General features: G+C 36.8%; 1 protein-coding gene across 1 annotated transcript in view; it reads right to left on the bottom strand.

The window, feature by feature from the left end:
• The window catches only part of NUBPL (NUBP iron-sulfur cluster assembly factor, mitochondrial), a gene marked incomplete at its 5' end in the record, with an annotated part of 88767 nt that overhangs the window by 6551 nt on the left and 57358 nt on the right, over positions 1-24858 (bottom strand). Inside the window, 4 exon segments of the mRNA XM_080618594.1 lie at positions 2858-2940; positions 6539-6659; positions 11726-11811; positions 23599-23692. Of these exon segments, the coding sequence (XP_080474720.1) occupies positions 2858-2940; positions 6539-6659; positions 11726-11811; positions 23599-23692 (384 nt within the window).

Genomic DNA, 24858 nt, shown 5'->3' with positions numbered 1-24858 from the left:
CCCCTACATCTGAGCATGATGAATTCTGCTTGGTTTCAGCAACTCATTTGTTTTCCCTATTCTGCCTTCTTCTCTACTGTTTTCCCTATTCTATGATTTTCACAGTGTTCCTGATTTCACTTTACTAGCTTTTGCTCCTAGAGATTCTCTTGTATGTTTGGGTGAGCAAAAAAATGAAGCCCTAGTCAGCCAATCCACCTCCACAGCTTGATGAAGGAGAAGAATGCTCTCAAGACTCTCAATTGTCTCCAGAAGGGTCTGGTAAGTCCTCACTGTTGATTAAACTAAGAAATTATTAGCTTCTTGTAAAGGATCTTAGATCACTCCCATTTGCTGCAGTGTGTTTGCTCTCTTTTTGTTAGTCAAGTCCCTGCCATTTAGGCTAATATGTGACTACAGCAATATCCCGTTTCCATAGCACGTAACAGTTTTGTCAATGAAGAGTGTTAAGAAAAAGCTACAACTTAAAAAATTGACAGAAACACTAATGTAGACAATGTTATACGAAGAGAAAAATCATTTTACTAGCAGTGTTTATTTCTCCATGGGGATTGTCTCAAGCTTCACCAGAAGAGAACTCCAGCCATTAAGCTTCACAACCTTTACCTATATAGTCAGCCCTTTCCTTAAGCAGGTGAGTCTTATTTATTCTGAGCATCCCTGAGGAAGAACTTCCTAAGTGTCACACACGCATAATTTTACAAGTAATTTTCTTTTTGGAAAGGTTTAGTTGCTTACAATTTCCTTGTCAGTTGTGAAAAAGAAACTTCCTTTTGCAACCAACTACATTTCAGCTTTAAAATAATGAATTTAGACAAGTTTGCTTACACATTTTAAAATTCCAATGTAGAGTGAGCGGTTTACTTTTATATATCAGCAAGGCAAGCTGAAAGCCATGGCAGGTGTATAAGCAAAAAGAAGTATTAGCTAACATATTTTAGAAACACCCTTTATTCTAGTCTTGACAGAGCTGAGAAGGTTTGACAGCATGCTGGGTTTCTCAGAAGTCAGTCGGTATCCTTATTCCCCAGTGTTTGAATCTGCTAGGTATTATTTCGGTTCTACGACTCTGTATTTGATTTGTAACTGTGTTCCAACAAAAACAGCACAGAATTTTCTATAAAAAAACTCTGCAAATTTCAGGGACAAGAGCAGAGATAATTTCAGCAGCTCTGATCATATTGTTCTCTATCTGAAAAATTGTGATTGCTCATGAATGAGTAGCCAGGATTTTAATTGATTTGAGAAACATGGTGATGGGTGTCATTATTAGCAATACGTGTCATGTATTAACGATTAGAATCTGACCTTATATGACCTCTCCCATCATCACTTCTGTGCTAAGAAATTATTTTTTCTTTTAAGTTATAAGAGACCTACAGTAATTTTCTCAGTCTTTAAAATGAGAAGCAAACAGTGGAATGGAAAAGAGTATTTCAGCACTTACCTAGCAATCATGATATTAGAAAGGTTATCAATACTAAAATGTACCTACAGTATATTCTACCTATATATCTAATTGATTCCATGATCTATTATCAGCATTAACCACCTTTTTTTCTAATAGTAACATCTAAGCAGCAGTCAAGAGTGAGGCTGCACCATACCACATACTGTGCAAACACAATGGGGCAGGCAACACCCTGCCCTACAGAACCCTGTCCTGGGTTCAGCAGTAGCAGTCATTTTTCCTTCTTCTTAGTAGCTGGTGCATCGCTGTGTGTTTGACTTTCAGCCTGGGGACAGTACTGATAACACCAATGTTTATAGTTACTGCTCAAATGTTTAGTCTGACCAAGGACTTTGTGAGTCTCATGCTTTGCCAGGGAGGAGGGGAAGCCAGGAGGAAGCAGAGACAGGACACCTGACCCAAACTAGCCAAAGAGGTATTCCATACCACAGCCCGTTATGCCCAGGAGGTAACTGAGAGTTACCCTGAAGGGCTGGTTCACTGCTGGGTGGGGGCGAGGTATCAGTCGATGGGTCCTGAGGTGCTGTATTCTCTTCCCTTGTTATTTCCTTTATCATTATTATTATTGGTGGTAGCAGTAGTGATTTGTGTTACACGTCAGTTACTAAACTGTTCTTATCTCAACCCATGGGAGTTACATACTTCTCAATTCTCCTCCCCACCCCTCCGGAAGCGGGGGGAGGGAAAGAAAGGGGGAGAGACTGTGTGGCTGCATTTAAATGACGACAAACCCAGAAGACAAACTCCAGCAGAGGACAAAGAAAATACTAGCCAGGAAAATCTTACTCTGTCAGTGTTAATGAAGCTTTCTATGGGCAACTGTTTTTCTTTACAGACACGCATATTTTACTCGCACCACCTCGACAACTCATATTTTCCTTTGGCGATAAAATGCTATGATAAATGCACCTAAAAATCCATTTCCTCTTGCATGTAAATTGCCCCACTTCCTGCTGAAAACAACCCAGGTACTGACAATACACAGATTTTGTTCCAAATATCTTTGGAGGACCTTTTGACAGTTTCCAGGCTCAACTACCAAAGGCCCAACTGACAGTTTTAGAGGACTTACATTAGCTGCAAGGTCTCCCGAGACTTGACACTGACCTTCCTCTTCTTGGCATGCCAGAACCTGGATCAAATCTTCACTATTCTGAATGATTCAGACTAATTAGAAAAAAACCAAACCCAAAGAAGAAGTACGGATGATCAGCATTCCAAAGTGAAGGGCCTGAGTTAACTGCTGATACTACCTGTCTTTCACTTTATTTCCCTAAGTTACATTCAGATACATGTTTCTTTTCAAACAGCAAATAGAAGAAGCATTCTCAATTCACTTTTGCAGGAGGGCTTTTTGTTGTTTTAAGTGCAGCGCACCACACTTACAGCATCACTTTGGGGCTGTGAGATCACCACAGGCTGTCCTGAATCACACGTCTCCCGTATATTAACATGCAGTGGAATGTCTCCTGTATCAAAAATATCAAGATACACATATGTGAATGCCTAATATTTCTTAAATGTTTCATTAAAATATGCCTTGAAGCAACATGAAATCAAATTCCAGTTCCGTATATTCTTTGAATTACTTAATCTCAAAAAATTAGCATTTAAAATGAAAATAGGCTGCAGTACAATTTCTGTACATCCATAATGATTAATGCCAAACATATTCCGTATTTTTTATTCTCTGAATAGGAAGGACCATACTTTGCAGTCATTTATTAGAGAAGACAGTTTGCTTTTCTGATGTAATAAACAGAAAAGCACAGGCTGAGATATAAATTATTTTGCATATATAAAAAAAATTGCATGAGTGTCAGGTAAATGCTTAGCATGCATCTTACTGTTCAGCCGATCTTCTCCATTGTATATTCTTTCCAGGGCTGTTTTAAGATTCTAATCACTGTTCAAATACTTTTGTGAATACTTAATTTTGAAATAATAGCATTTGTTATTGTCCTTATTAGGCTCAGGGTCCAATTAAAAGGAAGACAACTATTCACTTCATTCTTCTTTCCAATAGAAATCTTCTTTATATTCTGTTTTTATAACAAGCAGGGAGCTGTCAGAGAGGAACAGAACACTCTAATGGAGAATCAATTAGCAGCCCTATTCCACTCTGAAGCATGCTTTCTGAAATAGTTTTTCAGCACTACAGAAAACTTGGAATTCCCACGTTTAGTTCATTGCTACATAGATAAGTATGAAACTACCTGAAGACTAACTTTTCTTTTAATGGAAGATAGAGCTACATTTTAGATACAGATAGAACAAACTACCTTAGTTCAATCTTGACTGGTCTCAGAAACTGTACCTGTCTAATCATCCATTTAGCAACATTTATTTAACCCAAACCAAAGCCGGTGTAAATCGCTGAAGTTCAAATTGGTTAGAAAAAGAAAGGTCAAAAAAAAAAAAAAAGAAACAAGATTGACACAGCTTAAGAGATTAAAAAAAAAACCACACAAAAAAAAAAAACCCTGAAAGCAAGCAGCAATACAAACAAAAGCCCAAACAAATAGCAAACACAAAAGCTGTAGCTCCATTAGTGAGCTGAATTTTTGAAAAACTTATCTTGACTTGTAATATGATGATTACAGTCCATTTCCCTCAAATTTGTTTCTTATTTGTTTTCAGTCATGAATAAATTTCTTCAGGCATAAAAGTCTATTTATTCATTATAAAATATATTTAGGGGGGGCCTTTAAAAATTGTTGGGGAGTTTTGTGTGTTTCGGTTTGGGTTTGTTTGTTTGTTGCTTTTTTTTTTAACCTTAGACATTCTTAATAGAGTAACACAAACTTTGTAAATCTCCTAGAAGTTAGTTCCTACCATTATTTCATGCAGAGACTAATCTTGACATCTTCCCTGAAGGATGTTTTGTTAATGAATAAAACACTTCTTCACTATCAGCTTAACAACAATCTCAGAGAATTACAAAAAGAACGTACAAAGATGTGCTGGTATTACAGGAACATAACAGAACTTGTATGAGCGAAAGTTCAAGTTGGAAGTTTTTGCACTATTCACTACAGAATATGATGGGAACTTGCCACTGTACTTTTTTCTAATACTAACAATTATTGCTGACTGCAATAAAAGGGTAAGTGCTGAGAATAATTTGAATTTATTGTAGGAAGTAAAAACTAAAAGAATATTAGAAATCTGGGAGTCATTGCTGCTGGTTCTATTAGCAGATGCAGTTTAAAATGTTATGAAGTGCCAAGGTCAGGATGGAGTAAGTATACAGAAATTATCTCTATTATGTATATTAATGGTATAGCTTTATGGTGACAGTTACTGTCACCAAACTAAAAAGAAAGCCAAGTAGGGGCATTTTAGAGAGAGGGAGAGAAACATCAGCAGCACAAAGTCTTTCTCACAAATTTTGGCACACTTTCCTTTAGGTAACAATAAAACGACAAGACAATCAGAAGTACATGAAACAATGAACTATGTAAAAAGGTTCACTGGCAACTGCTAATTGGCTTCTGCCATAAACAAAAAACAAAAGAGGTATTCAATAATATTAAAGGCAGTCAATTCTGAACAAATAAAAGGAAAATACTTTTCTATCCTGCACATTGTAAGCTTGCAGAATTTGTCAGATGTTACCATCTAAAGTAAAACCTTGTCTGTTCTCACTAGAGGACTAGGTGCTTAGTTGAACAAACAGAACAGCCACATGTGCTGCACAATATAAGCAAAATACATTTAGAGAATTAAAACTACAGAAGTACTAATTTTAAATATATACAATTATTATATACATATAACAATAAGTTCTTTAGTGTTTTGGGCAGAATTCATATACCATTGGGAAAAAACTTCCACTTAGGATAGATTAATGTAAAATCTGTAAGCAGCAATTCTTATACCATACTATGTAATGGTACTATCCCTGGAAGGAGGGTATACTAATCAGATCAAGTACCATAATTCTAAATTTAAGCCTTGTGGCATTATTCTTAATCTTAATCCAGTCTTTCACCAACAGTCTGAAAGTAAACTTCACTCTATTTTTCTTCATACATGTCATCCATCCCCTGCTAAACCTGTAAATCTCTCACATCACTCCTAATTAAATGCAATCACAATCAGTTCTGGCCTCTCAGGGAATAACAAAAAACATCTATGGACCAATGACATGGCACATCATTTGTGCTTGTATATCTAAATGCATGTTTGATTCAACGGCTTGAAGAGGATTTGCATCCATCCACATAACCCAGGGCTGCAGAAGTCCCCCTGGGCTCTGATCACAACTTATTATATATTCAGAAAACTAAAAGATAGCCCAAAAGCATGTCTTTAATTACGTGTTGCCTTGCAATCTTAACTTTATGTCAGACCTTGATGTTTCTGTGTTGATCTTCCTAAATGAGCTTCCTGGTTCTTTTTAATGAATTAGCTATGGAAAATCATTGAGTTAATTATAGTAATACATGGAAACACATCATTAGCACATGCAATTATCCCATTTACCAACTTAATTACGCTATGTTACATTCTGTGATTTTTTTACTGACAGCACAGGTTGAAATATGCCTTTTTAAAATAGCAATGTTTATTTTAAAGATCAATGTGTATTTCAGCTTATAGGCATGCCAGATTGTTTAATCATGGCTAATTTTTGTTTTCAATAAATATTCTTTTGAAACAACATTTTGCAATTCAGCATATTCTTTTAATCTCAACACTTAAATACAATCATTACAGTCTGCTTGCTTCCATACAAGAGTCAAGATATCTTCATATGGGCATAAACACCACTGCTTTTAAGGGACCGCATTTCAAATTACCATGTTTATTTCAATATGTAATGACCCATTTCATTTCAATGAAATACATGAAAAAGCTTCTATTGACATTAACAGACAGAGTTTAGGTCTGTTTTACAAGACCAAATAGAATTCTTCATTACTGGTAAAAATTGGTGTATGATCAATAACGTAATGAACTTCAAACAAACTAGGATTACACAGTTACATACTTCAGTTAATGCTTCCCTCATGCACACAAGTATTTTTTTCTTCAAAAATAAAACTGTTTCTATATTCTTACCTAAAATATCCAACCCAAGCGTTTTTGCTAGATCTCTTACACCATCAGCTCCAAAAATGTGCGTCTCATGCTTACACTTGGGACACTGGAAAACACTCATATTTTGAATCAGTCCTAAAACCTGTTGAGGAAAGGAATGTTCAAACTTGGGATTCAAGCATTGGCATTTCCATTATGCATGTCTGACAATAAAGAAGAGGTTATCAACAACAAACTGGCAAACACTACTCATTTATGATGATAACTAGTACATATATGCTAAATATATATAATTAGATACATTAGCATCATTATCAACTATTCTTAATCATCTCAGATGCACTATCATTTTCACATTTACACCTCCCAAAGATGAACAAACTTATTTCTAACAAAAAGTACCTCTTGTACAGACCTACCTTTCCAAGAACTCTGTCAGTATTTCATTTTCAAACTATGAATACTGAAAGAATTTTCAAGTTGTATTTTACAGCTTTGTAATTTGCAGTTGCAGTAAACACAAAACAAAAACATACCATTACAAGAAACGACACAATCAGACATGCTTTTAAGATATTTTTGCAAGTTATCCTGTAGAGAAATGTTTTCAAAAAGGCCAGATTTGTTTTTGTTCTGAAGAGCAAAAACATATTTTAAAGATCAAACAAAAGAAATAATTATGTGAAACTAAGTGGCAAACCCCACAGCATAAAAATCTAATACACATGTATTCAGTACCTTCCTGTTGATGCCAAGTGTTCAACATCATCCTTGCAAAATATGTCCAAAGAAAATTCACCAAATCATGCACACAAAAATCTTCTTTCACAATGTACAATAATGCTAATGATAGCATTGATCTCATTTTATTCACCTAGTAAACAAAACTGTTCATTGAGGCAGAGCAGGATTTCTCAAAGTGATGAAAATGGCACTCATACACTACAGAGTAAAAGCTTCTACCCATCTGCTAATCAACAGAAGACCTGCTTTACAAAACTCCATGGTACAATATTACACTTGAAGGTTTATGTTATCTAGATATATGAAACACACTACAGCCAAGTTTTAAAAATACAAATATATATTCCAATGAATATATTTCCAAGCACAAAAAGCTGGTATTTACTTTGCAACTTTCAAATTTCCCTGACCATTATAGTTTTGTGCTTGAACAAGCTGGCCTGATTATTAGAAGAGTAACATATCCACTATGCTAATAAAGCACATCTAAAAGGATATACCAGTGTCCAATGCAAACAACAAATATTGTTATTTAATTGTGAATGTGCAACTTTTAGCAGCAAACCCAAAAATAAAAAAGTATGTTATTTTTAACATCTTAATAAAAATTTCCTTAGATACAAGCTAAAAATGATCAAAATATGATCATGTGGGTTTTTGTATACCACCATAATGTGCATTTCTAAGAGGTCTTCCTTTACTTTATGAAACTTTTAGAGGGTTTAAAGCAAAGAACATTTTAAGAAACAGTAACAACAATAAAGATTACCTACTTTCAATTTAACACCACAACTTTCCTCGTTTTCTACTGCTTGGGACTACCAGAGGAGCAAGAGGATCATATTTCTATTCACTAGGATGTTATTACAAGTAATTTTCTCATACAGTTCTTAAACTAAGAGACATGAAATGCTACATGGCCAAGGTGCAGGGCAGGTAAAAAGAGCTCTTTACCCAACTTTAGTGCTGAAGTGTATTTTTAACACACATTTCGGCAGATACATTTACGGAAGGAAGAGAGTTCACTAGGATCTCCGGAGCTTTTAAATCTACAAAGTAATAGGTCTTGCTAATAAAGTCAGTAATAACTCTCATTTCCCTGCTCAAATAACCGATCTGGAATAGCTTCAAAGCAGCTGTTCATGTCTACATAAACTATCCCACAAGAACGTGTGAATCCTATTCTACTCCATAGTGAGTTCCTGTCCCTGTACGACTCTCAGCAAACTTGGCTCAGTAATGACATGAAAACTAGTACGATGAGATGCACCCCAAACAGGAGCTAAACTATGGAAGCAGAGGAGAGGATAGTTAAAATTCATGGAACTGAATTTCATTTAGTCAGATCATTATTTTAAATGCTGAAGAGACATCTATCAAGAAACTACAGGAGAAGAACAAACCTTTCATCATAAATAATCTGCACACAGAGTTTATGAATGTTTACCTATTTCTTATGCTCAACTAAACTTCTAGTTCCAACAAATCATGCCACGATCCAAACAGACTACCTTCTAAGTTACAGAAAATACAGTGAGAAAATCAATGCCCTCTGTCTTTACTCAAGGAGATAATTCCTGAGAAACCCACAAAAGTCATTCACTGTACTTGAGGACAGATGGCACTGAGGTCTGACTCCAACTTCACAGGGGCTGAAGTGATCAGAGTTACAGTTCTGCAACAACTTCCTATGTAATCATCAGTCAGACACTTGATATTTTAGTACTTCAAGTAAAGATGCACAGTAGTATTTATGTCTTCCTGCCTTTCATCCTATATTGAGCAACTTTTGGCTCTGACATCCGCTCCCAGTATGAAGCCATAATCTTGGCTGGGTACTCTGGACGCTACAGAAATACCCGAAAGTACACGGACAAATAACCAATTTTAGTACATCTGAGAAGGAAATACATAGCTTAGTTTACATAAGTAGTTTTTCTGAAACCTGTGAAATCTACAACATAACCTTCCAGTTCCAGGAAACTACCAGAAAAGTTACAGATTTAACTATACCCCCATCTTTTTCTTTCAGGAATATGATTGATAAGATAAATCATACTGAACTGAACTCAATTTCAGTAGGTGAAAATAGGCAACTTTTTCCTAAATACTCAAAGTTATTCACTTTTTTTGTCACCTGCCTAGAGCAAGCCTCTGGGATGCAGAAAAACGATGGGCAAAATCACGTAACAGGAAAGAATCCTGAAACTTGTTGCGACAGAAGTCAGTATCACTTTGCAAACTCCTTCCGTACCAGGTGTGCTTCACTGCACAAGAAATGGCACTCCTCTTTTAATGACTATATCTTAAGACTGAAAATAAGACTTTTGCACTGTATTCCTGGTTCTAACACTGACCCTCATTGCCAGCTTTTCATTGGTTCCTTCAGTCATTCTACTCTAATTTCAGTGTGGTAAAGGTCAAGTAATGTTAACAATTGTGACTTTACTGTGGTAATACTACACGTCATTTGAGACTCAAGGGTGAGAGGAAGATGATGTATGTATACCTGTATGTACAAGGGAGAGACTCCCATTCATTAAATATAAGCAAGCATATTCAAATACTCAAAACTCAGCAACCTATAGACTTCCTGATTCTTTGAAAAGTAGACTCTTTGCAAGCACTTTTTAAAGATTAAAAATTTTAAAGATCAGCCAATTATATGATAAGAATACGCACTTCTAGGCCAGTCCCACAGATTCCACCTCTTTGATGTAAACCTCAGGTTTGAAGTTGTCCATCAAAAATGACTTAACTGAGTTTTTTTTAGATTGTCAGATTTTGTTGACACTTAGAAACGTAATATGTAGGCAGGAGCTGCTTTTACTGGAGTAAATGATATATCTGTACTGATGCACATATAAGGTTAAAATAAAACAAAGCAGCACCATGGAAAAGGTAAGACCTGATGACTGGCTGAAGTGCACTGAGCATCTGGCACAACAGCTTCGCTATGAATTTCATTTCATTTAGAAAGATCTGAAAATCCCAGCAAATCAATATACATCATATTTAATTTCTTAGCTACCATTAGTCATTAATAACAACCAAGCCTATCCTAAAATGCCTAATATTCAGAGAGGCCATTCCCCTCTAAGAACATTGAACAAAACAGACTTAGAAAGAAACCTTCCAACAAAATACTAACCTGAAGACAGTTTTATTTCTGTTCAGGTTAACGTGCTAAAATTTTGCATGATTTTTGCAAACCCAAGAAAAAAAATAACATAAAAAACATAAAATCAAAACAAAACACTTTACGTTTTTCTTTGTTATATATATTTGTTTTTTTCTAGTAGCGAATGATGAATGCTACTGTAGTTTCATTTTGGTGTAAATATACTTAAAGAACAGTTAATAATAAGGAATTTATCAATGCACTTCTTTTGTTAAGCTATTCTGTAAACTAAAAAAAGCAAAAAAAAAACAACAACAAAAAAATAACAAACCAAAAAAAACCCCAAAACCAATGCAAAACAACAACAACAAAAAAAAACCAAAACCCACAACGCAGGAACAGCCACTTCAAGATTTCTGCTGTATTTTTTAAATGAACAAAGCACTAGCTATGGAAGAAATTTCTTCTCGATAAAGAGCAGAAGTAACCTTTCATAGAGGTAAGAAAGAAGTATTACATGGCTTTTTTTTTATTATTGTTTAAGATACTGAAGCATATTTCAGTTTCTATTTTCTCATCAACTACACATTTCAAATGAAAACTGAATTCCTTCATGAGCATACTCCAGAGTGTAACATTCAGTTACTTAGCAACTTGTAGCGCACATAGAAAATACCAAGTCAAAGATGTCACCCCACTTAATATTTTCTCCTAATCCATATCACTACTGCAGATATTTTTAAATTTTGCATTTTCCAAACAAGAAAGCTACCATATAAGCTACAAGGCTCATGAAAAGAAAGTGATATAGACAGCTTTCTACTTGTCATGATAGTTACAGAGCCCTTCAAATGGCAAAGTAACAATTAGGTATACGCATATCTTCCAAAAACTTAAATTTCTTTCCTAAAACATACCAATATAAGATTTTTTCCACATTTCAAGAAATTTTAGATTTTAGCCTCCAACACATACAGTGCTGAAGAGAACACATAATGAGAATATAGTAAGACAATATAATTGGAAAACACACAGTGTTTGATAAGATACTCTGTTCAACAGCCTGATCCATTCCAAATGATTAAACAAACTGACTTAAATCAAGTACTACTATGACTTTGACCTGAGGATATTTTTTCCTTTCTGTTAAAACAAGTTCCTGATACAGATATAACATGTATTCTAATATCTATTTTTCAAAAAGAATTTATGAAATTCATCTGATTATTGAATGGCTTGTTGACCTAACGCAGTATATGGATTAATTATTTTTTTTTTTTTTTTTTTTTTTTTTTTACATTTTGGGGATACAATCTACTAATATATTTAACATAGGGACTTACAGGCACATGAACTTTTCTAAACATTTCAGCTCCTTTGCGTGCATCCAATAAAGCCACGTCTTGCGGAGTGGAAATGATCACAGCTCCTGGGAAAAGAAAACATGAAATACCATTAAAATGTGTATTATAAATTATACTGTTAAATATTTTTACTATTAGTACTTTACCAAATTCCAAGTAGGCACACATTTATATGCCTTTTTTTTTTTAAGGAAGAAAATGGTGCTACGTTTTTTTATTATACAGTGACCAAAATCACTGAAAAATTATGAGAAATATGAAGTGATAGAAATAATTTAGATATTTTCATTATAAGTTTTCTATGTAGAAACCACTTATATTTTCTAAATGAGAAAACTGACTTAGCTGTCTTATGACTATTAATAGAAAGTAACAATGGAAGACATGGCCCACATGCTGACATGTTGCAGAGGTGGTACTCTGGGAAAATCTACACAGTAGCTGTCCCACGCAATAGCTATACTTGAAAACTTCTAATTAACAATAAGCCTTGCCCTAAAATCAAGAGGCAGCTGCCTGTGATCAGACTGCTGCTTTCTGAACCTGCTACACTTCCTGATACAACCACTGACAGACACAGTCTTGAAATATATTACACTAGACACACCACCAGTGGGTTTGTATGAATGATACTACAAAGTAAGAGGAGAACTCATGCACACTTGCGCTAGGTTCAAAAAATACAAGTACTGCTTGCTGTTCAGACTTGGCTCCAGGTTTCCTGATAATTAGTACTCCCAAGCATATAAAACAGCTAGAATCCAATCTTTGTCAACAATTAGAATCTAGAGTAAGCCTCAAGGTTACTATCCTATGTTACCCCATATCACTTCTTGATTAATACAGCCTGCAAAACCAATACAGACATTATAATATGCCACATCACTTCACAAAGACCATCTTTTTGCATATCATAGTATCACAGTATGCTAGAGATTGGAAGGGACCTCAAAAGATCATCTAGTCCAATCCCCCTGCCAGAGCAGGAACACCTAGGTGAGGTTACACAGGAATGTGTCCAGGCGGGCCTTGAATGTCTCCAGAGAAGGAGACTCCACAACCTCCCTGGGCAGCCTGTTCCAGTGTTCCATCACCCTCACTGAGAAGAAGTTTCTTCTCAAGTTTAAGTGGAACCTCTTGTGTTCCAGTTTGCACCCATTACCCCTTGTCCTATCATTGTTTGCCACTGAGAAGAGCCTGGCTCCATCCTCGTGACACTCCCCCTTTATATATTTATATACACTAATAAGGTCACCCCTCAGTCTCCTCTTCTCCAAACTATAGAGACCCAGCTTCCTCAGCCTTTCCTCATAAGGGAGATGCTCCACTCCCTTAATCATCTTAGTTGCCCTGCACTGGACTCTCTCCAGCAGGTCCCTGTCCTTCTTGAACTGAGGGGCCCAGAACTGGACACAATATTCCAGATGCGGTGCTCAGATGCATATGCTCAGGGGTTTCAATTCTTCAAAACTTGCATCAAGTATCTGCTCATTCTCATCCCTGTTTCAGAAAAGTTCAAGGTAAAGGAGGACTTTACTGGTCAATTGATTAGCTCTGGTTTCACAGTGACCATCCAGTCTCCAAAGTATCTGTTACAGAAGCATCTCTGCAGAGCTATGTTAAGCCAATGTCGCATAAGGCATTTATGGCAAATTTCACACTAACAGCAATTACAATTTTAGTTGCACGAGACAGAGTTTCTTATTGGGCCTGCAGTTCCCAACCATACATGACAAAGAAGTGTGTAGGTTTCCAGAGGCGCACAACGCGGGCATTGCTGGCACAAGCTGGAGCACTGGGAGCCTTGGTGTGCCGAGAGCACTCTCATCTCTGGTAGTGCTGGGACAGAGAGCCCTGTCCCTCACACCAGGCCCATGTCATCCCCTGCCTGCCTGGTGGCATTCTGCCTGCCTGACAGCCAGCCGTTTCCAAACACCGCCTGACAGCGCGTTTGAATGTTTTCAACCAGTGCTCTTAACCTCTAATTTGTGAGAGAAAAATACAATCTGGCACCTCCATACTGAAAAGCTGCCAATTTCTGCCTTACATAATATTAGACACAAGTCCAAAAACTGAACGGCATATGCAATGTACCAAGCAAACGCAATTTCCCTATTGTTCACTAAAACTCTGGCATTCAAATAATTTGCTGGCTTTCCCAAGTGAACCTTTTGCCAACAGCATCATGACGAATAACACAGAAGCCTTTCAGTTACATGCAAGTCACCTTAGCTCCTTGTTTCACTATGTATAGGGTTACACTTTGCAGCTAACATTGAAATGTAGGACTAATTCCACAAAATGAATGCACCCTTTCCTAAAAGTACAGTCCACAAATAAGCAATTGAGAGTCAAAGTCCTGGGGGTTTCCGCGTATTTGTAAAACAAAGGTTTTTCAATACTTGGAAAAATGCTTATTACTGCTTTCTTTTCAAACAAATTTGGAAATCTGTATCTTATGTGTATACACTCATGTTAGCTCTTTCACACTTTAGTTTACACTCTCTGAAGATGCTGGCTCAGCATTCCCTGAATCTTCACGCAGAAGCTAATATGCAGTCAACAAAACTGAAGTCTGTATTTTTTTTAAGAATCCAGTAACTGGCATAAAAAACAATGAAAACACCCACTAGAACCACAAGAAGCATATCCAAGAAATATTTTTGACTAACAAATTCTCATCCAAAGGGAAAAAGCTAAAATGCTGAAAAGACCCAATAGCATGTTGCAGAGGTTAGGCTGCTGCAAACACCAAATCCCTGTACAAGAAACTGGCTTCTGAAATACATGAGTTAAAATTATGCTTGTGGACAACCTGCATGTCTTCTTCCACAGAATGAAATCCAACGCGCTCAAGTAGCTGCTGCTGAGGGTGTAATAGGTGCATCTCTCCTATTTTCCTTTCACTCTGAGCTGGATTGCATACAAAATTTATTCACAGCCAGGTTGTGCTGACTTACACCAACGCCCATTAAAATAAGTACCTTTTAATTTGGTGCAACTGCTAGTCCAGCAAACCCAACCTGAAGTTCAAGAATTCATATTATTATCAGCATTATTTCTTTCACTAGCAGCTGAATATGGGCAATGAGACTTTTCATGGTGCTCTCCTCCCCAGATAAGTTTGCATTTGTTTAATTCAGCAAATGATTCAAATGATGAGCAAGAAACAACACAGCCCACACTTTCTTTGGTATCTTGGCTCTACACGGTTAACAGGAACATCAAAGAGTAAAAAGTTATTTTGATCAATAAAGTAATGAAATACGATTGAATTCATGTGCACAGTATGCCTCTTGAAGCAGTACACACAATGTTTACACAAGCCTCTGTCTGAATGAGCAAACGAAGACTGACAAATTGAACAGAGAAGCTGCAGAAACTGTAATGCTATCACACAGCTCATTAAAACATACTACAAATTCTGTCTGCAGCCATGCACAGAAGAGTGATTTTTGTGCCTTGAGCATAGTAAGATATCTAAGCTGAGCACATTTAGGTTTAACTGACATATCGACTTATTCATACATTCCATTTATTTCTGTAACTTCACCGTATTCTAGATGACAAAACAAGCTGACGCATGTTGCATTAGTAAAAACTGTGCTAACTACAGAATAGCATGCATAATATTTAGAAACAAAACTAACAGCAGACTGTAACACTGATGTTTGCCTTTCCTTTTTAACCCCAGGTCTTTAATCCTAAGTAAGAGAGAAGTGTGCCTACACAGCACATTGGTACTCATCCTTCTGGTGGACTGGTATTCAGGAAATTACAAGCAGTGAAACAGCCCATAATTTCTGTGAATAGCAAATATCACTTATATTCACTGTATCATTAAGGTTTACATTAGATGTTCTGGGTTACGAGGAGTAAGGTGGAATCTCACCAAACCTTAACTATAGTCAATTTCCACCCAAGCAATAAATGAGCAGGTCTAATAGGCAGCAGTTTAGAAGGTCTACCTTAAGATGAAAAGAATCCCTCTAACATATTCTTTTTTTCCTCCAGTGTCTTCAAAGGCAGACTTCAGAACCAGGCTTCATGCATCTCATCTAAACAGATCAAGAACCCTCTTGAACATAAGTATTACAGTGTGTCTTCTGTAACCCTGATTCTTATTAACCTAGCAAATAATATTACCTCAAAACCTGCAAAGTGAGATGTCACTGACCAGGCAGACTGACAAACACCATTCCGGAGGATGAAGACAGAAGAATATCCTACATTTTTCTAATAATTGCATCCATTAACTGACAGGTGCTAAACACTCTTGCAGGCCTCAATGCAGCTGTGGATGGCCTGAGACCACACCACTCATGGATTTTTTACAACTTTTGCTACCTTTTCCATAAAATCCATTTTAAACTTCCAGCCAAGACTTTCAATAATAGCCTGGTGGATCTGAATCTTCCTATTGTGGATCTCTTCAGAGTCCCTGTCACCTTCTGCTACATTTCTTGTTACCTCATATGTAAAATGTGCGTGCAATTACAGATACAGCTTGCACTTGAAGATGTTGAAAAAGATCTTGCAATAACAAAGATTTCTGTCTTTGCTACGATTGCAGCTAGTGATGATGACAGATACATTAACATTTAAAAATTGTCCATCTCCTTGGATAAACCTTGTAAAGAAGTTCCTTTAGCTTTTGAGCTTAGAAGAACCACTAGTGTGATCTTCCCTTAAGGTATGAGACACATTCCCAGCTCAGAACTGTCCCAGAGGCAGGATCCTGGCTGTGTTACACCTCCAGCCTCTTGCTACCTCCTTGTTGGAGGAGTCTTTGAACAACTGCTCAGATACTGTATGCTTCCAACAGCCACACATCCTCTTCTGCCCACGAACTAGTGGTTAATTAGAGACTGGGACACTACCGCTTTGCCCACATGAAAAGAGGACATAAATCTTAGAGCAAGCTTCTTCCTTCTGGCAAGAGGAACTGTCGGTGAAACCACTGAGCTAAGGAATATCACAAGCTGAATAAAGCTGTCATCCTGAAGTTAAACTGCCCTCATCTAACTGATCAGTAAGTATTATAACATCCATTTCCCACTAGATCACATGGAGAAAGATGTGGAAAGATAACTGTCGCTATGTTAAAATGTCACACTAATACAATTTACGACGCAATATTTATTTAGCAAAGTGAAAACACTGAAAACATTTGTAATAACATCTGTGAACAAGCATTATTTGCAAAGTATAGGCATAAAATAAAAAGTTACTCCCTCACAGACATGCTGCCACTTTATACTTTTCCTTGGCTAATCTGAATTAGCATTTTTCCACTCTACTCCATTCCACCTCCTGCTTTCAAGGGCATTTGCCAATCATGTCCAGATTATAATGAGCATTGTGCTAGGCAAAGTCCAAACAGTCTCTTTCGATGAATACATTTTTTTAAAATGAAAGGTCCTAATGTAAAGAGGAGAACTGAGTGAGAGTGATGCTACTACAGGAAAAAGACTACATTCAATTCACCTCCCCCCCACCCCCCCACCCCACCCCAGAGATGGGGGTAGTAAGAGGCAGATTTAAACATTTATTATCTCATAATAAATAGCTAGAGGAGAGAATGTGGTATGGATTTCTCTCATCTTTTGCAATTGTCAGCTGAACACTATGCTCATTTATTCCTCCTATTCAGAATAATTGGTGTAAAAAACCCACAAGGCAACTGCAGCTAATCTAGTACTTAACATACCTTTAGCCACTGTTGCCATACCTCGCAGAACCTCAGTTTTCAAAGCCTCTAAACTTCACAGCTTTTTTTACCCAATACCTGAAAACTGGTTTTTAGGAATGATAAAATATAAAGAACCTGCACATAATATACTGCAACTTCAGCTTGGACAGGCAGTGTGTCTTAAATCAATCTCCATGAGCCAATACTCAAATTTAAATTTATACTCAGTGTGAGGCATTGACGTGTAAATTCATACTGTATTTTGGTCTTGAAATTGAGTTTACAGAGTCTACCGAGTCTGACACTTCATAACGAAGTACCAGGAGTGTCCAAAGCTAAGATAACCATGAGGATAATTTCCATTCGTCAGCTACATTTTTCCTGACAACAGAAGCAAAACTATTTCAGCATACAAATTATATTTGCATTAATACAAAGAACTGTTTCAAAATCCCCATGGTGTGACTAAGATTTTTGGGTTTTTTTTTGCTTTTCAATCTATCTTAAACCTATGGCCCTTACTTTCCTGCAGTTATTTAAAATATCAAAATAGAGCACAAAAGAAAGAGTAAATCTACATGAAAGTCTGGTATTACAAATATTTGCCATTCAAAAATAGATCAAGTAAAATCTACTATTACCCAGATGACTTCCATAAAATATCTTCAAAAATTTACTGTAGAAACTAATTATGCACCTCTTCCACAAAAGAAGCAAGCAAGCTCAGAAATGGAGAGAAACATTGTATGTGATTGTTAAACTAAAGGGAAAGAAGATCAGATGCCTTGCAACTGTGATTTGCATCAAAGTAGGAAATATTCAACAAGGGGCAAACAGACACTTACACAAAGAGCAATGACAGAATGCAGATACACCTCTAATCTTTTAACTGTGTGCTACACACAACTTGTACTGCAGCATTGGATTTGGGTTTTTTTGATCATTTCTCTTCAGAAAAGATGAGAATGGCACTGTACCTACTCAGCTTGCAATTCTGGGGGATTATAAAGACACCTTTATCTCACTAATCACATCTTTTTTTACCATGATAATTCCTGCATAATTTTATAACACATCCATCATCATTTTAGTTTTAAAAAATCTTATTTGAAATTCTCTTTTTTGTTGTTTTTAATGCTTATTTATGAATTACAGTCTAATCATCACCTGGAATTTCCTGTTCTTATACATTATTTTATGTTAAGGCAGGATCCAGTTGTCCTAAGCCCCACACAGTTGTGCACAAGCCTACACCCTGGTCTGTGTGACACTGACATAAATATGAGTAAATCGTTTGGTTCACCAGTTTGGTATGTCACATTTCATTCAGAGTTTAAAATGCCAAGTGTCTTCAAGTTGGTGGCATCCTTCTACTCTTTCCTCTTCAATGTAGATGTCTGAATAGAAGTCAGACTTTCAATACTTAATCAGTAAAGAGAAAAATACGCTTTTCGTTTTCATTTAAACCTATCTGTCAGAACACTGCCATCAAAAGAAACCCTTTCAATTACAATTCTTTGAAAACTCGTATTTGAAGTAACAAAAACTGCTTCGGCAAATATTTCAGCCTTACCTGCAAAAGACATTCAGGAGATAATTAAGATCCACATACTGGTGAAAGATGGGTGACTCCATTCTAAAACATGATGAAAAGTCATTCCCTGTATAACTAGCAATGGCAGTGCCTCCACTTTTATAGAACTTTAGAGAAACATAAACTAGCATTCACATTCCTTTCACTTCACTATCTTGAAGAAATTCTTTTCTGATTCTTATTAAAAGACTTTTTAGAGCTTATTATTATTAGGCTATAATAATACATGTTTTGTGGGGAAAAAAAGAGTTATTTCCAAAAGGCAGGAAAATTAAGACACTGAAATAAAACACAAAGCCTTTTACCTTTAGATCTCCTGTATAAACACAGTTCAGGCCAATGCCTGCTGCTGTAATTATTAAGAGATTGTTCGATAAGATGTGAAATTATCTGGTTGTCTCAGTCTGCTCAGTCCCACTAGACAGGTGTATATTTCTAATAGTTGATGCCATGGCATCTTGATATCCAAAGAAAAGAGCGGTATGACAAAGTTTAGCAAATGAAATAATTCCAGTATTAACCTGGAGCTGGTTCTGTCAATTGAGACAGTGTCAGTCTCTAGAGCTGTCAAGCTGTCATGCTTCACTAATGTAGCCTTCACTTCAACATTAATAAAGAAGGGGCAGTACACAGTCTAATATATTTAACAGTCAGGCCCCACAGTGCAGCCTTCCTATGAAGAATAAACACTTGTGCAAGGCTCTAAGACTGTCTCTCAACAGAGATGCCCTTACAGCTGCCCACAGCCTTCAAATTCTAAAGGGAGAAAATGATAAATTTCTCCCCAGATCTTTAGGAGGCTAACCCTCCACCTCAAATTTTATTAATTTGATTTATGGTTCCTTTACCTAATCGAACAAATACACACACTTAGATTTCTGAATTTAGCAACTAGGTAATGCAAAAGAATCACAAGCCTTACTCTTCATAGTATCTGTAGTTCACACTGTATCTTGATATCAAACATCATAACATCATCTGAAACCCCCTGTGCTTTAACAGCTGAAAAACATCTAAGGACACTTCAACTTTCCCAAGCATGCATGTTCAATACATGACAAAGACCCTACTTCTACACATCTTATGCTAAAGATGAAACAGAAGAACAAAGTAGAAGTGAAGAAACGGAACTAAATACTAACGAAGAAGCAACAGACCATAAACAAAGCCTTTTTCTCCAGATTGACTGTGGATTTCTATCTGGAAAGCAGACTAGCATCTGAAGAGAGAAGTGATGGTTATTGAGCAGAAATATATATCACATTTTCAAGCTACTATATAATTTCTCACTTACTAGTTTGTTGAGGAATGACTGCAACATGAGAAAAGCTACAGATGATTAAAGAATAATATACTAAATAAGATGCATCTCCTTGTGAGGTGACTAAAAATAATACAATAAAAAATGGAAGTCTCAGTAGTTTCCTTTTTCATTTTCTTTTAAAGAAGGAAAAGTACCCACACAAAACTGTCACTCCAGCAAGACTGATATTCGCTTTAAAGACAACCAGAATTATAAGACATAGAATTATACAATCAACTAGGTTGGAAACATATTTTGTTGTTTGCTTTTACCCATTAGTTATTGCTCTAATCTCTTTCTGACTCAAGAAAGTTGGGGTACCTGTGATGCAGGATAAAAGTCCTCTAAAATTAAAACTCAATGGCATTTCACACATCTTCTCTGTACTTCTCTTAATGTCAGATACTGCAATACTGCAGTTTTTCATGCCCGATCAGGGAAGCTGTCCCCTCCCAAAAAACATCTTTACCAGTGTTCTTTCTCACACTCACAGAAAAATCATTAAGTGGCCGGCAAAAACACGTGTGCAGGTTTTGTAAATTTATTTAGAGGCAGAATAAAAATCTTCTATACTGTCTATCCCTAGGAAGCCACAGATAAATAATGAAGAAACCATAATGCAAATACTGTATCTCACATATGCATGCATGCAAATCAAAGTACAACTTTCATGCAAACTAGATAATGCACTTCTAAATAATATGTAACTAAAATGCACATGCTGTCTAGGAGGAGAAAGAAATAAATTATGCCACTAATATCAAAGGATAAAGAAAGAACAAGAAAACTGGAGAGGGAACAGAATGGCAAAACACCAAATATTTTCTGTAAAAAAAAGAGAACACACAGCTTAGAAACATGAATTGCAAATGAAGGTGGAGCCCACAAAACCAGCAGAATTCTGCAGACTGCTCCAAAGACATCATCATGGAGATTTGTAAAACTGTCTTCCACAGCCCTGAAAGGAACAAGGTGAAGAAAATAAAAACATGCTAAACAAGGTTATCAACTGTCAAAGAGACAGAAACCAGGTAACAAGAATAAAAGAAAGCACAGTTCAAGCTCTATCACACAAAAAGAAGCTCTTCCACTGACACCCATAATGCACAACAGAGAAAATTCTTTGTAAGTCACTAAAATTCATTGAGCCAGTAAGAATACAGGGAATTACAAATGTTATCAGGCCTTGTCTGCTGTGTTTGTCTTCATCAAAAGCACAATACACTTTTGGCTTTTTTAAAATTGCAAGAGTTGACCTCAACATGCTCAACAAAACCAATTAATGTGAAAGACAAATGTAAAGTGCTACTACCATTCCTAACGTTATGGAGTTAGGACTGATGAAGTCATAAGCTGACTGAGCAACTGTGGTATCAATGTGAAGCCATTTCAAAATTCAAATCAAAATCCTGTTTTCAGTTAGGAAGCTGTAAAAGTGCATACTCGCATAAAAATGTAGAAAATCCATGAATCATGGTCTGCTTTACGTCATATGCTCCAGGTCACAGATAAACTAAGGCACCAGAAGCTTCCACTTCTACTTCTTATGGGAAAAAAAAAATCATTAAATCTTTCATCACAGCTCTGATCTGCTCCCTTCCACCATGCAACACGACCACAGACAGCAGAGAGAACCTTCCATGGCTGTTAACAATTTTGGGGCAATAGGGTTATGGTTGAGTTAGCAGGTGCCTTAAATTTTTTAACATATAAAACTCGAGTGTGAAGTTTTTCTGAACATCTGATCATGGAAGATCAGATGTTCTTATGGCTTAAGATGTTCAGATGGCCTTAGCACTAAGTTTAACAATTTGTCAGAAGTTTTGGCTTGTAGATAAATAAGTAACTGTGGTTATCATGTATGACTGCAGCTGAAACATGACTGTGTTGAGGGCTCCTTTCATTCCCCTGGACTTCACTGTGCTGTAACAGTGGTGATGGTTTTGCTGTGAAACCGGGATGTGCATCCTAAATTCCATTAGCTCTAGTCCATTTATATATGGGCATGTCTATAATGCCTACCAGTCTTTCTATCTATACCCATAGCTAACTCTTCTATCCTATCCTATTAACTTTTAGAGATGCACAACTCCTTATTCACTAAACTTACCAGGCAACCTGGCAAGAGTTCTACATGCAAGTTAAATAGTTTGACAAATGTAATATTTAGTGACTTAAACCCATCCATTACTGCCATCAAAGTGCAGAAAGAAAGGAGTGTCAGGGGGAACAAGAGCTTGCCTGTGCACATGATCTAGTCTGCAATCAGAAAAGAGTAAGAGCAGTTGAAGATGATACCACTTTGGGTTTGTACCAACATATTTACATGTTATCACCAGAAAGAGGAGCAAACTGTCCCACTGATTCCTTAATAACTCAGAATCACAGAATTGCTGCTTAGAAAAGGCTTCTGAAGGTCATGTACAGGATACACTAGACAGGGCCCGCCAGGGCTTTGCCTAGTACAATCTTGACAGCTGTCAAGGATGGAGATCTCATGTACGTTTTGGGTAACATGTTCCAGAACTGCACTATACTCCTGGTGAAGAGCCACAGCAATTACTGAATTACTCCTGGAACTGTAAGGATTGTTTTGTCTCTTTTACCACTGAGTTCCTAGCACTGATTATGTTGGCTATTGCCAACTGCTTCTGTTGAAGTATGTCAGACAGGTAATAAACCATTACATCTCATGAGACACTCAGCATTCTTTCAGAAGTAGTATTCTGACTCCTGCTGAAATCAATGAGATTAGAGCCTACATAGCTCAAGATTAAGAAGTTTAAATCTCCTACAAAAAGTAGAAGAACACAAGAAGAAAAAGAATGCACTAGTGTATTAGAGTGCTGCATAGCTTATCTGAATAAAAGGTGTGCATTAACACCACCGTCAGCTTCCAATTAAAAAGCAATCATGAAGACAAACTGCTTTATTAGCTTTACTATGCAGCAGATACAGACAAAAAAATCATCTACTACAAACCTTGCCAGTATTTGGCATGACTGCCTTTCCATCAAGAGTATTCCCATATTTCTCAAACTTTTTGCAAGTTAGTTTAAAACAAACGTAACACAGTCATAAATGCTAACATGTTAAAAAACATTGATAGCATTTTTCATCACCACACAACTGACAAAACAGTTTCTTAGTGTGTTAGCAAAACAATTAAAAGTATTTTTGAACAGCATTTTAAAATAAGTTCTTCCTAAAGCTACCAGACTGAATAACTTCAAATCTCTGAAACAGTCAAACAAAACACATACCTGCAACTGGAATATTCTGTGAGACTGACAGCTGTACATCTCCAGTCCCAGGTGGCATGTCAATTACTAAATAGTCCAGTTGACCCCAGTCAACCTAGAAGACAACAATAAAAATGTATACTGGAGGTTTGAAATGCTTTTACTTAAGGCACTTTATGTTTTATTGCAGTCCTGTTTCCTGTAATGCAAAAGACAAATGAACCAAGGACACCCCAAAAGATGCCCTTTTAGTCACACTTGCAACATACATCAGATCACACAATAAAAAAAGTTTACTGGTTGCTAGGCACGAGAATGACCATTAAAGATTAGGGTAAAGGTATTAGTGTCGTGGTTTAAGCCCCAGCTGTAAATTAGAACCACGCAGTCTACTTCCCCCACCACCCCCCCAGAGGGATGGGGAGGAAAATCGAAAGAATGTAACACCCACGGGTTGAGATAAAAACAGTCCAGTAACTGAGGTATAACACAGATCAGTACTGCTGCCACCAATAATAATAATGATAAGAGAAATAACAATGGCAGAGAATACGATACCACCCGCCGGAAAAGAGCCCGACAGAAAAGAGGACGTGCCCTTCCGGGTAGCTCCCAGTTACATCCCCTGGCATGACGTGCTGTGGTATGGAATACCTCTTTGGCTAGTTTGGGTCAGGTGTCCTGTCCCTGCTTCCTCCCAGCTTCTCCTCCTCCCTGGCAGAGCATGAGACTCACAAAGTCCTTGGTCAGTCTAAACATCAGTGTTATCAGCTCTGTTCCCAGGCCGAAAGTCAAAAACACAGTGCTGCAACAGCTACTAAGAAGGAGAAAAAATGACTGCTACTGCTGAACCCAGGACAATTAGGCATGAGAATGCCATGACTCTTTCCCTTCTTTACTAGGACAGATTTCCAGGAGAGCCAAATAACTCTTTAGAGCACTGTGTACTGCAATGAAATGTTCTCTTCATGAGAACAGAAATGGTCCTAGGCCTACTCTGTATAATACAAAGCCAAGATATACTAGGTCTTTTGTCTCTGCACTATAGAATTTTTGGAAAATCATAACCACATTAAAAATAAAGACCCACAAATGGGTATGTTCAAATGCAGTATGTTTCTGATATATAAGATACAACGGTATGATCTGCTTTAATACAGGACAATACAAAAGAGAATTTTACTTTCTCTTTTATTTTACACATTCTCTCAGTGTCATTTTAACAGCAAAAACAACTGACATTTTTTCAGTTCCCCAGGTGCTGTCCTGAAGTGTTAGACC

The sequence above is a fragment of the Psittacula echo genome (assembly GCF_963264785.1).
Source record: "Psittacula echo genome assembly, chromosome: 5".
Lineage (NCBI taxonomy): Eukaryota > Metazoa > Chordata > Aves > Psittaciformes > Psittacidae > Psittacula > Psittacula echo.
Note: the sequence above shows the minus strand (reverse complement) of the source record. Positions and strands in the feature narration are given on the sequence as shown.